The following is a 12,430-nucleotide window of genomic DNA, read 5'->3' as shown; positions in this document are numbered from 1 at the left end:
TTGAATGATCCCCTCTCCTAAGAGGGCCACTGGAAGTCAGGTTTTGCAGTGTAGCCTGGAACCTAAAAGCTGACCAAGTGGCAGTGGGTTAGCTACTGAGAGAGAAGTAAAACTTACAATGGCCTTGTTACAAGGAAAGGTAGGGGACCGAGGGAAGCATGAGGACTTTGACGGGGATTACTCAGTGAGTTAAATTCCCTCCAAACCGCCTTTGGACTTTAAGCCTCTAAATCTCCCTTTCTGGGTTGCTTTTTTTTTTCTACCTGCTATGGAGAACTCAGAGACCCTGGGGGAAGCATGTGCATCGAATCAGTAATTGGAACCCCCACATAAAGAGCGCCAGGGCGGCATGGGGAGGAAGAGGGACAATAAAAGCAAGGCCAAGCATTATGGCCCACAACTGACAGATGCCCAGCTCAACTGGAAACTGAAAGATATAAATTAGAATGAAAAGGTAATTTATTATTTCCTTTTTCTTAAAAGGTTGGTAAGGATAAAAAATACTATTATTTTGTGCTGAGGACAGAGAAATAAAGTCAGATCCTGTACAGAACATAAAGTGTGATCCTAAAAAATTCTATTAGCATTTATAACTTTAAACCAACCAACCAACCAATCAATTATCAAGTCCTACTTAAATGTTATGCTATAAATATACCTAAGATACATACATATCAGCTCGTACTATTTTATAATAGTCACATGTTGGGCATATTTGGGATATTCATCAACTCCGAAATGGTGAAATAAAGGTATAGTCCATTCCTGAGACAGGGTGCTGGGAAGAGACTTAGTGTACCAGTAAGAAAATAACACTGTGGCACGGTGTGCCATTACACATTTCTGGTCAGTACAGACATATCCCAGTCATTGGAAAGAATCTCACCATACCGCTAATACTCATTATATATAGGAGATAAGTTTAGGGTTTAGTGGAAAAAGCCTCTATTTTGTCAGCTACATGAGCACACACACACACACACACACACACACACACACACACACACACCTCACTACCTCCTTATCAGGAACTAAGTAGTCACTTGCTTTTGTCTCCTAAGTCCATCTGCTTTCAACTTGCTCCTCGGCTGGTGGGATAAATAAAGTGGGGTACATATGTTTACAGAGACATTTTAAATCAATATGAAATGAAACTGAGGGCTGGTTTTCTTGTCAATTATCTATCACACAGTGGCAGTTCTAAATAATGCTAGTGGCCGGCTCTCCTGAGGGTACACTCACCCCCCCACTCTTGTTCTTAGCTAACTCTAATACTGTGACTCCTGGGTCATGTGTGCCCATGAATCATTTATTGGGCTGGGTGTGCATAGGCTTCAGGTAGGAGTGGTGTTCCCACCTTTACAAAATTCAGTATCTCACTGAAGTACCACAGAAAGCTAGGGATGATGTCAAACCTTTAATCTTAGCACCCAGGAGAAAACGACGGAAGGATCACGGTGAGTCTGAAGCCAGCCTCGTGTGCACAGATCCCATACCATCCACGACTACATAGTATGACCCTGTCTCAAAAACAAACAAACAAACCCACCACATAAGGTAATTGGAAATGACCCACCAGAGGCTTAGTTTCCTGCTGATGCAGACCACCTACTATATGACCTGTCTCTCCACCAGCCTGGTGTTCCTCTAGGCCCAGTCCTTACCCTCTCACTGTGTTGGTGTTGCTGTTCTGCTACTCTGGCCGAGACCTTCCTGTTCCTAAGAAGCATTGGCTATGTGGTCTTACTTTGTCTCCTCTCTCTCCACATCTGCCCTCAGTGTCCAGAACCCATGGAGCCTTCCACTTTGCTCCCGGTCTCTCACCTGAAAACATCTTCTCTAAAACCTTAAAAATACATTTGTGAACTGGTAGTTCAGGGCTGGCAACCTGAAAAACCTCAGAGGTGCTGTCATGGGCACCCTTCCAGGGCCTGCGGTGTAGAAATGGTTTCCCCAGCAGGCTCTCTAGGGAAGGGGGTCGCTGGGGAAGCAGGGCTCTTCTCTATCAGCTTTAAAAATAAACACCCCATGGAATAGAAAGGAAGAGAAAGCCTTCCACCCAGCTTTACCTGAGCCTGGTAACAGACAGGGGAGTGTGAGGGAGAACAACAGGGAGATGTAGTTAATTACCCTTCCAAGCAAAGGTGAACACTCGAGAAGGCGAGACCCGTTTACAGGAGGGAATAGACCCATCATTGAGACTAGAGAAAGGGAGAATTGTTCATGGCCAGGAAAGCGTCTCGATGTTCAGATTCCATTCCCTTTCTGGAGCTCTGGAGGGAAAAAGGTCATGACTTGGGCTTGGAAGGTACACTTAGCAGACTGAGAGGGGGCTGCTATCTTAGGTCCGGTTCTGGGCCTGCAACCTGCCCCACCCCAAGGGAATGGGCTTCATTTCTCTTTGGAAGCTGGTATGGGTTGTCAAAGGAAGGGGTACCTTGGGAAAGGCCCCCATTACCATCACAAGGGCTGTCAGACCCCACAATGCGGTGGGGCCCTAAATGCAGGGTAACCCTAACCCTGCAGTGATTGAAACAGATAGAGGGGGAACTCTCCTACACAATGGCGGTCCTGGCCCCTCTCCTCCTCCTCCTTGCACTTCCTCAAGCGCCTTTGTCTTCTGGTCCCTTGGGCTTGGAGGCTCTCTCATTCCCCACAAATGCTGTCCATTAACCTCAGAATGAGGCCTCTAGGGGAAGGCCTGGCCCTTTCTCTCCTTGCCTCATCTCCCAGAAACCCTTCTGGTCTCCCCTGCCCGCTGATCAGAAAATGATGCCCCGCTGTGAAAAGAACATCTCTCAGTTTGAATCAGTCCCACAGGAGCTGCTGGTTCTTCCTGGGCTGGAAATTTGCAGTCGGTGTTCAGAGATGGTGAAAGGTGCTCTGTGGTGAGCAGTCTTGGGACAACCCAATGGCCACACCAGACCCTTTGTCATCTCCCTGTTCAAAGTACAGAGTCCCCTGGACCTTCAGCACACATCCTGGTATGACTGTCAGAACAAAGCTGTTCTGGTCTTTGGGGTGACCTGGATTTCTACTGAGGTTCCTAAAAAGCGTGGGTCCCAGTCTTCAAAATATGTCAGCACTTGGGGAGGGAGACAGGGAGAGAAACTGGTGGCTCAGAGCCTTATGGCTCACAAGGAAATCTCTAAAGAGTTTTGGTTATCATTTGTAGTATTTTAATCATGCCTTTTCTCCTACACTTTGAATGAAAGCCACAAAGCTGCTTCCCAAGACAAAGAATAGGTGGATGAAAGCCCATGTGTAAATATCAATGTATATACACCACATCCACACCCACATTTCAAGGAATCTGGACCTCTGCCTCTGAACTACATGCTACCAGGAGGAGGCAAATATTTTGGAACCACAGTGAGGTGGTGCTCCACAGAGCACCACAGAGAGACACAGAGGAGGCTCCAGGCAGAACTGAAGGCAGGCTTCTTGCCTGGGCAACACAGTAGAGCTGACACTGGACTTGAAGGTTGTGGGTGAGCTGGCTCCAAGGGTGAATGCGTGGGAGAGCTGGCTATACTTCCTGTCTGCTATGCAGGAGTATTGTCCAGAAGAGATTCGCCTTCCCTTCCCTCCCCTCTACCCTCACTATCAGCAACAGGCAAGAGAGTTGGTCCCAAGGAAGTCATGCCAGAAGGAGAACGGTGACATTGCAGAGGAGAGATGTCCCTCCCATCCCCGCCACCTTTATCACCAATGGTAGGCAGGAGAGCTGGCCTGAAGGTCATCAGAATGGGAGAGCCAGCCCTGCCTCTTGTCTGCTGGGAGGTGGTGAAAGACCTTCCTCCCAGCCCTTTACCCTCAACATATATGGCAGGCAGGAGAGCTGGCCCTGGGGCCATGAGAGTGGGAGAGCTGGGCATTTCCCTTACCGCTGGGTATACCTGGCCCTGATAGTGGGTGATGCTGTGAGCCGGGCCTGGGGGGCATGACAGCAGGAAAGCTGGTGGGCTGACCAGCTCAGATATCCTTCTGGCCCAGACCTGGGGCTTTGAAGTGGTCCAACCCAATACTGACCTCATTGGTGAGCTGTTGGACTATATGAGGGGCAGTCTTTCCGATCCAGACTTACAGGATCTCCTTGACATAGGGCAACAACAGCATGTCCAAGAGGAGTCCCAGCGAAGTTCCTGTATTGTAGAATAGTAGGAGCCAGGTGCCTTGCACCAGACCAATGAACGCTTGCGAGCAAACTGTGAAACACACTACAGCTTCCTCACTGAAATTACCTTTTCTCTGTTGCAAGGATGGAGGGTGGGTACAAGGGGAGGGAGAGATGAGTGGGATTGGGGTGCATAATGTGACATTCACAAAGAACCAATAAAAAGTTAAAAAACAAAGCTGATTCAGCTAGTGGGCCATATGGAAGGAATGGAGTCCAGGTCTTCTGGCCCATGTGTCTTGGTGTTCTTTCCAGCCTCTTCTGGATGAGCAGGCTGGTCCTGCTGCATGAACATGTCTACTCACCACGGCTGCAGAGTGCCTGAAGGTCCTTCACGGTCTCCTCACACAGAACAGGCTAGGGACAACTTCAAGCTGTTACCTGTACCTCCCGCAGTTAAATCCTAAGGCCATGCTAAGGAGCATGCTGTCTCCTGCCTTTCTTTCAGACCCTTCTCCACACTGCCCTTTGCTCAGCTCCCGCTCTGCAGGCTAGCTTTGCTCTGGATGACCGCATTGCTCCTGCTTGGCTGAAGCCGGTCCCCACGAGTGGGTGAGCAGCTCCCCAACATCCCACATAAACCAGGTGCTGCTGCGCCAGTGCCAGTCATATATGTTAATAACACCTGAGGTCACGACACGGCCTCTTCCCACCAGGTTCTTGCCAGCTCTGCTCCCCAGTCAGCTCAGTGGGGACACATTGCCTGCATCCAGTATTCGTCACAAACCACAGACACATTGTGCATAAGGGATGAGAAGAAAGATCCCACAGACGACACAGTGGCTTTTGGAATAGGTATGTAGGTTCTCATTTAATAACAGTTAAAAGAGGAAGGTGTACAGGGGTGGGGTACTCATGCCCTTTCCACTGAGGACCCTTATGTGGCAGCCTGCAGCAGAGCTGCTTTCTTAGTGAGCACGAGAGGAGACGGTTCCTTTTGGAGGTACGGATGGGTCTCACTGCATTTCTCCCACAAACATGGAACTGTGCAAAATGAAAAGGCTATTTCCTACATACCAGGGAGGCGTGACTAAACTGCAGATGAGAGAGAGAAGGAACAGAGGGGCAGAGGGAGCGGCATGGCAAAAGCAACTGAAGGAGGCTTGCTGAAGACACCCCAAGCCTGCATTCAGAGGACCTGCTGAGCTGGTGCTATGAAGCTTGGGCTGTCTGTGACAATGAGTCACTGGGAGACGCTGCTTTTGCTAACAGGGACTCGGGATTCCTGTCTGCTGTTCCCGTTCTTCTCCACCCACCAGTGTGACCTGGTGCAGAGAGGTTTGTTGTTTTTCCCTCATGAATGATTAAAAAAAAAAAAAAAAATAAGTGAGCCACTGCCTAACCAGAGCTCACAGACCAAACTATCTACAGGGATAAGGATCTGGTTGGAAGGCAGCCGACTTCCAGGCAGCAGTTTCTCACCCCACCTGAAACTCTCTAGGACATGTGGTGGCAGGCATTCGAGGTAAGGTCACAGAGTTTGAGGCCTACCAGCACACACACTGTGCTCAACTCTTTAAGGCCAGCTCAGCTTTAGGCCTATGGGTAAAATGGAGAAGGAAAAAAAAAAGCTCCACTGCGTCAATTCATAACCCCCTTGACACTGTGGGTTCCTGGCTTTCACGCTCAGAAATAGCATGCTGCTTTTGTTAGAGAACAGCACAGACAGATGCAGAGGCAGGAAAAGGCAGGTGGCCATCCTCACACACTCTGAGACTGGCTGAGACTAGCTGAGACTGGCTGAGACTTGCATTCGGCAGGACTTTGGTGAGGAAAGTAGAGAGTTCTTGGTTCTCTACATGGTTTTCATTCCGCCTACGACGGTTCCTTTGGGACAGAGGTGGCAACTAGACAAACAGCAAGATGGAGTGATTATAAGTGTCCCCAAAGGACAAAAGCTGTGACAGCCCACTGTAAAGCTCTACACGGAAGGCTGACAAGCCCTGGTGAAAAGCCTGTCCTTCCTTTTCAGTCAGCAGGACATCAGGTTTCTGGAACCACTTCTCACCCTGTTCAGTAAATAGAGGGCTTGGAGAGACCACCTTGTCTTCATGCCCACAGGCCCATGCCCTCCCTTGGCTCTGAGTTTTGCATCTTCTTTAGTGACTCTCCTGAACCTCTGGGCCATCGTGTAGCCTAATGAGGAGACTTGAAGGCTTATGTAGAGGACCTGGGCAGCTGGTTCTCTCCAGTTCTAGAAAGCTGTATCTGTGTGGTGTTCTCTTCTTGTTGGTGTTGACGATTGCTACAACAGGGGTGAGGCATGTTCAAGATGGGGTAAGCTGTGGCAGGCTAAGAGATATGGAAGTATGGCTGTCCCAGCATTACACAATAGCTGGCAAAGGTGGTAAGAGACTGTGTGAGCAGCTCTTCACTGGAGCTGGGAACACTGATGTGGCATCTTGATCTGTGTCCCACGATGCACGAGAAGTCTCACCAGCAGTCAGACTAACAGCTTCCAGAAGTGTTTGGGAGCAAAGATCCCTCTCGCCAACTTTACAGGATCTCAGGAGACTATCTGGCTAGCTCAGACTCTAGAGATTAGAGATATGATTCCAGGAAAGCACTCTTAGGTGAGGCTAAGGGACACCTCAGAGGATGGCAGCCTTGGGCTTGAGCAAGATAAGCCTTGTCTCTGTGATGTGATTTAGTTGATGACAGCTGGGCCAGAGGCAACAAGCCATTAGCTACAGCTGAGCCTGTCTACCTCATGGTGACAGACCCAGTCTTAGAAACATCCAGTCCTATGGTGGCTGTGCCCAGGGTACAGAGCTTGGGACATTTTCTTTAGGGATGGTACCTGTAAGGCTGTCTTTAAAACATGAATATGCAACCTCAGACATCATGAGGCTCTGCCCGTGGTGAAGGCACCCAGGCTGCGTTCAGACTCCAGGGAACCTGGGTGTTTAGAGATGCTGCTGCTGGAGGTGAGTATGAGCCTCTCACCTTCGGGGACCGTCAGGAGCCATTGGAGACTAACATTCTGAACCACGCGTTAGGGTCATAAAAGAAGGGACAGAGATGAATGGCATGGGAACTGGAGTCCTGACCCAATTTGGCTTTTAATTCCGAAAAATAATGTATCTAGTGGGGCAACTTCCTTTTCAGTATGGGCGCGAGTGTTTATTCAGCTAACTATCCTGCTCCCACAAGGCTTGGTTAGGCCTACACTAATGAAACTGCCACCTGTGGATCCAGAGTGAAACTGTGGTCTTGACACATGCCACACTCTCATGAGCCAAGAATCCAGCCAACAAGGCAGATGGAGATCCTAAACTGAGGCTGCTTCTGGTGTAGCACACAGGCTCTGCTAAGTACTTACTCAGACAAACTGGATACACGTTATTATCCTTGTACTTTCTCATCTCAACACACACTAAATTTGTGGAGCCCTGGATAAGTGCAGCCGTCCCAGGGGAGTGTGGCAGTAACTTCCCCTAAGGCCTTGTTCTTGCTTATCCTTGTGCCTCTTTTACTATAGGGAAAGGTTATGTGAATACTGTACAGGGGTTAATAAAAAAATACATATGCTCTCTTTGAGGAAGAATGCACAAATGCAGGGCCAGCCCAGGGAGACCCTGGACCACTGGCTATAGCAAGTGGCCTCTGTGGGCCCAAGGCCAACATTCAGGAGTGGTGGCTGCTGATGAGTCCTCGGAGTTGCTTGGCCACAGTGTCAATCAATTTCTGCTTATCTCGCTCATTTTTCCGGAACTGTGCAAACATGTTATTCTTGCGGCTAGTGTCTTTCATCCTAAACAGAAGGAGAGAAAGAGGGCAAGGTATTTGAGATAGTCCCAGACAAAGAACAAGCAGGAAATAGGATGATGGCAAGATGCATATTAATCATTACCGGAGTGGAGGAGTCAGGAATATCCCCATTGTCGATACCTACTCATTATGGCCTGCCCTTCAGGCACCCGTTACCTTCCTGATAACCGTTGCCGTTGGTCAAGAGGTCAGAATTTACCCTCACACCTGACCCAATCTTATGTCTTCAGATGAGCACCTCTATAAACATCTGAGAAATGGCACAACTCTGCTGGCCAGCAGATGCCTAAATATGCTTAGGGTACTTGTATTTCATAAGTCTGCTGGGACCTAAGAGATGGAATTTGGAAGGTAAAAAAGAAAAATATTCTCTTGCAATTAACTGCAGAAGACTGAGAGCCACTGTGTATCTTTGAGCCCCGCTCGACCGGGCCACTCCTTCTTGCCCCTGATGGAATGAAGTGCTGGCCTCTTGGTCACTTTCAGGACCGCGGATGAAAAGCAGCACAATGGCCAGGTGGCCGTCATGCTCAAAGTTCTCAAGGGTCCTGTACAACTGAAAACCTTTGTTTTGGTCCTGCTAAAGTGACATTTATGGAGCAGAAATAATGAAGATGGCTCTGTCAGGTGGATGGCCCTACTGGGACGGCAGGGTTAAAGTAAGGCCAGACTGACATTACTGCAGTCTCTAGGTTCCACCAAGGCACCGTGACAGAGCCTAGGACTATGCTGCTTTCCGTAGAGGGCCTGTAACCCATGGCACCCATTGCTGATGACTTACTCTGCCCAGCCTCTGTGCCCTGATCTCATGAGTGAGGCACATTGGCTGGCAGCGTTGTTTCAGAATTGAACTGGCTCAATGATTTCCCTGTTCTTAGGGCTGCATGGAGAAAAGCCAGAGGAAGGTCTAAGCTATTCCCAGGTATACTTCCCAAAGGTCCTGAGCCTCTCCCCTCCTTTGTGGGCAGGTTTTTGAAGAGGGGTATGGTTGGAGACCATGAATCAAAAGACAGGGATCCCACAAATGCAATTTACATCTGTATAGATGGCGCACACCAGACTCAGTGTGTGCTCATTTATCTCTATACATCCACTGGATGCATACAGTCCATAAGGGAATTGTGAGTGGCAAGGAAACACAGCTGTCTCACTCTCTGACAGTGACAACCAAAGCCCACGGTGACTTTTCTCTCAAAGTCTAAGCTCAGAGTAATTCTTTCAGGCTTGAGTTTTCTACCCAGCACCGACTTCCTGCCCAGATGAGGAAGCCAGCTCTAGGCGAGGAAGGAGGGCAGATGACCTGACTGGGTTGGAAAGAAGGCACAATGGTCCTGAAGGCCCTGGTGAACACAGTCTGCTATTTTAAACACTAGTTGCACAATTATGTTTGTGAAACTGGCAGCTTTTTAGATTACTCTGAAGGACTCCTCTTCCTTTTGCTGGATAAGCTCTAAATCCGAACATAAAGCCAACAGGAAAGAGGAAACAGAGAAGCCCATTCTACATTTGCAAGACATTTGGCTTGACTGATACTATAATTTCCTGCAGCAGTTCAGAAATGTGTGTCCAGAGATGGCCTGTAGCTCCAGGGGAGGATCCTGTACTCTACAGGAGAAAGAGAAAAGCCAGGAGGCAAGAAGTTCTTGGCCACTGGAGCCTTTGGTTGGAATTGTGCTCTCGGGTGCTCTGAAAGCTGACAGTGGCATGATGGTTTGTACCCAGGAATGTGCAAAATGTAAAGTGACTCCTTCCTTTCCCATCTCCTGGAAGTCTAGCATTCTCTCCTCCTTTATGTAGGCCACTTTATAGTGACACAGAGACTTACTTTGCCTTTTCCTAGACAGTACTGGCAGTGATATGGGTTCTTCTGTTTTCCCTCACTGGGAAGAGCCAAATTTGGAAAGAGAGACAAGCAGACATGGGGAGCAGCAGCCTCTGGGAAGCAGGATCGGTCAGAGTGGAGAAGGAACTCAGAGATGTAGACAAGTTCCTGGGGAGCTTTGCCTTCCAATACTGGGGATAGAGACTTCAAGTCTACTGATAGGTAGGGCTTAGCCCGCAGCTTTGTTGCGTGCTAGTGAGAATGGTGAGGTATTACCAACTGCCATACTTAAGGAAGAGTCCAGGATCCCAAGAGAAGTGACTAAGTATCAGCTCAAACACTGGACTGCCTCCCTCCCCATTTCTACTGAGTAATGAGAACTCTGGACATGGTTTGCCTCTAATGAGGACTCCTCATACCATATGTGGGTTCTAGACCCTGAAGTCATAAGCCTTGAGGGTCTGGAATTTACTTAGGAGCTCTTCTGTCAGGGTTGAACTACAGACTCTGAGCCAGTAAGAGTACCAGTCATGCCAGGAAGCTGAATGGAAGAGATCCTTTCCCAGTGCTGATAGAAAAGTCCCTGCCATTACTCCATCCCCAATGAACTGGTAAACCAAAAGGGACAACAAAAGGGGAAATGCCTACTGAGTGGCACCAGGCTAGTTTAGAAGATTAGTTTGTCAGAGTGGAGACCACTCACAGGGTCAGAATTTTAGTTTAGTTATTGACATCACTAATGGGAAATGAGAAAGACTTGCCTCAAACTGGTGGAAAATTCCTAAGTGAACAATATACTTACTCCCTAGATATCCTAGAAAAGGAAAATCATTGGGAGAGAGAACCATGGGAGAAAGTTAACATGAGGACACTACTTCTCAGCACATTGCTTGGCTTCAAACACAGAGCTTAGCATCCTCCTGTTGCCTACTCTGCTTCCCTTACATCTGTGTATTCTCCAACCCCCACCCTAGAAAGAAAGATGCACCTTGATTTTTTTTTAAGTTTTTGGTCTAATGCTCTGACCTTCTGGACTCCAGCCCTTGTCTTTCTTGGGCTAGAGAGCATAAAGCATGGAGCATTGAGCACTGGGCACGCTTGGCTGCCCACACATGTGGACTTTTCACTGCCTTGATACTCGTATCTTGTGACTAGTCAGTCTAATTTGCTTTAAAAAGCTCTTTGATTTGGGCCTTGGTTTCTGGCCTGGAAGTTCTCAACCAGAGCCAGCTTGCAGTACACACCACTGACACCTGGGTGACACATTGACTGGCACTAAGATGTGTGGTGCTGTATAGCCTAGTTCAGTGAGGCACATTTCTGAGGCACTCTGACATGTCATTAAACCCCAAGGGCTAGGACATGCTCTTCTGCTTATGACGTTGGCCTGAGCCCAAACTAAGTCATCTTATGTCTTGTCTTCCATAGGTAAAGACACTGTGTCTAATTAAGCTACAAGGCAATACAGAATCCCATTCTGATCTGTACTTGTAACTCGTTAGAACTAAGAAGTATGACTGACTGCCAAGTACAATTGCTCAAGATGGCTAACAGCACTGGAGACAGGAAAATGGTCTTGTATACCACCCCTCATCCCTGCCCACCTCCCAGACAGAGCACAGCATGGGTACTCACTTCTCCAGTAGGGTCAGAGCTGTCACAGGGTTCACCCGCAGATACTTGCAGTTGGGCTGTCCATAGTCAGCAAGGTATGTGGACCAGTCCCACTGAATAAAGAGGTCCAATAGCTGAAAAATACCCCAATCCCCGCACCAAGGGTTAAACAAACAGAAATCAGGACCTCAGAAAATACATTATTATTTATTACCAGCTAACTCCTGAAATACAGAAAGGAACATATAATAAAGGCAGGAACAGTTGCAGGCCACACTACAACTAAGTACATGTCAGACGACAGAGTAATTTCCACCATTAGCACAGGTCCACTGCTAAGACTCCAAACTAGCAGTGAGCCTCAAAGGGCAGCCTGAGGAGAAACTATTCTGAACTGACCCCAAATGCAGGACCATAGTACTCACCACTCACTAATTTGAAAAATGCTTGTCATGAGTCTTCTGTGTGCCAAGCTCTACTTAGAGTTCAGAATCCAACAATGAACGAATGAGGGGCACAGCCCTGGGCCATAATGCAACTTCAAACACAGTCAGCACTGGTGTTCCCCAGGTTCTCATTCTGTGGACTTGCCTTACCGCTGTTAACCCACTGCCCTCGCCAGTTTGGGATCAGGAAGTACATTTATCTAACATCTCTTCAGTTGACTTTCACCTGGGCTTTTTCACAGTCTTTTTCTCACACAATACTAACGCTTTCAAAGACTGCAGTCCCTTCATCGCTGTTTTGTCTGATGCCCTCTCAGATCTACAAATCACATTTCCAATGAGAATTCCTCACAAATAACACCATTTCTGCCTCTGGGGGCCATATTCCGGATTGAGTTATACTTTTTGTTTGTTTTTGTTTTTGTCAAACTTCTATAGGATTATTATTGTGTTACTTTTAAGTTTACATTTGTTTGTTTTGTGTATGAACATGCCAGGCACGGTGTGAAAGTCAGAGAACACCAGTGAGACTCGGTTTTCTTCTTTCAGCATACAGGTTCTGTAGATCTAATGCAGCTCATCAGGCCAGCACCTTTCCCC

The 12,430-nt window shown here is 48.0% G+C and overlaps 1 protein-coding gene across 1 annotated transcript in view; it reads right to left on the bottom strand.

Moving 5' to 3' along the window:
* Nucleotides 1-5,066: 5,066 nt before the first annotated feature.
* The window catches only part of EXOC6B (exocyst complex component 6B), a 409,205-nt gene continuing 401,841 nt past the window's right edge, over nt 5,067-12,430 (bottom strand). Inside the window, exons 21-22 of the mRNA XM_080931804.1 lie at nt 11,406-11,518; nt 5,067-7,931 (exon numbers count right to left, since the gene is read on the bottom strand). Of these exons, the coding sequence (XP_080787930.1) occupies nt 7,805-7,931; nt 11,406-11,518 (240 nt within the window). The 3' untranslated portion in view covers nt 5,067-7,804. The remainder of the gene's footprint in view (nt 7,932-11,405; nt 11,519-12,430) is intronic.

The sequence above is a fragment of the Micromys minutus genome (assembly GCF_963924665.1).
Source record: "Micromys minutus genome assembly, chromosome: 18".
Lineage (NCBI taxonomy): Eukaryota > Metazoa > Chordata > Mammalia > Rodentia > Muridae > Micromys > Micromys minutus.
Note: the sequence above shows the minus strand (reverse complement) of the source record. Positions and strands in the feature narration are given on the sequence as shown.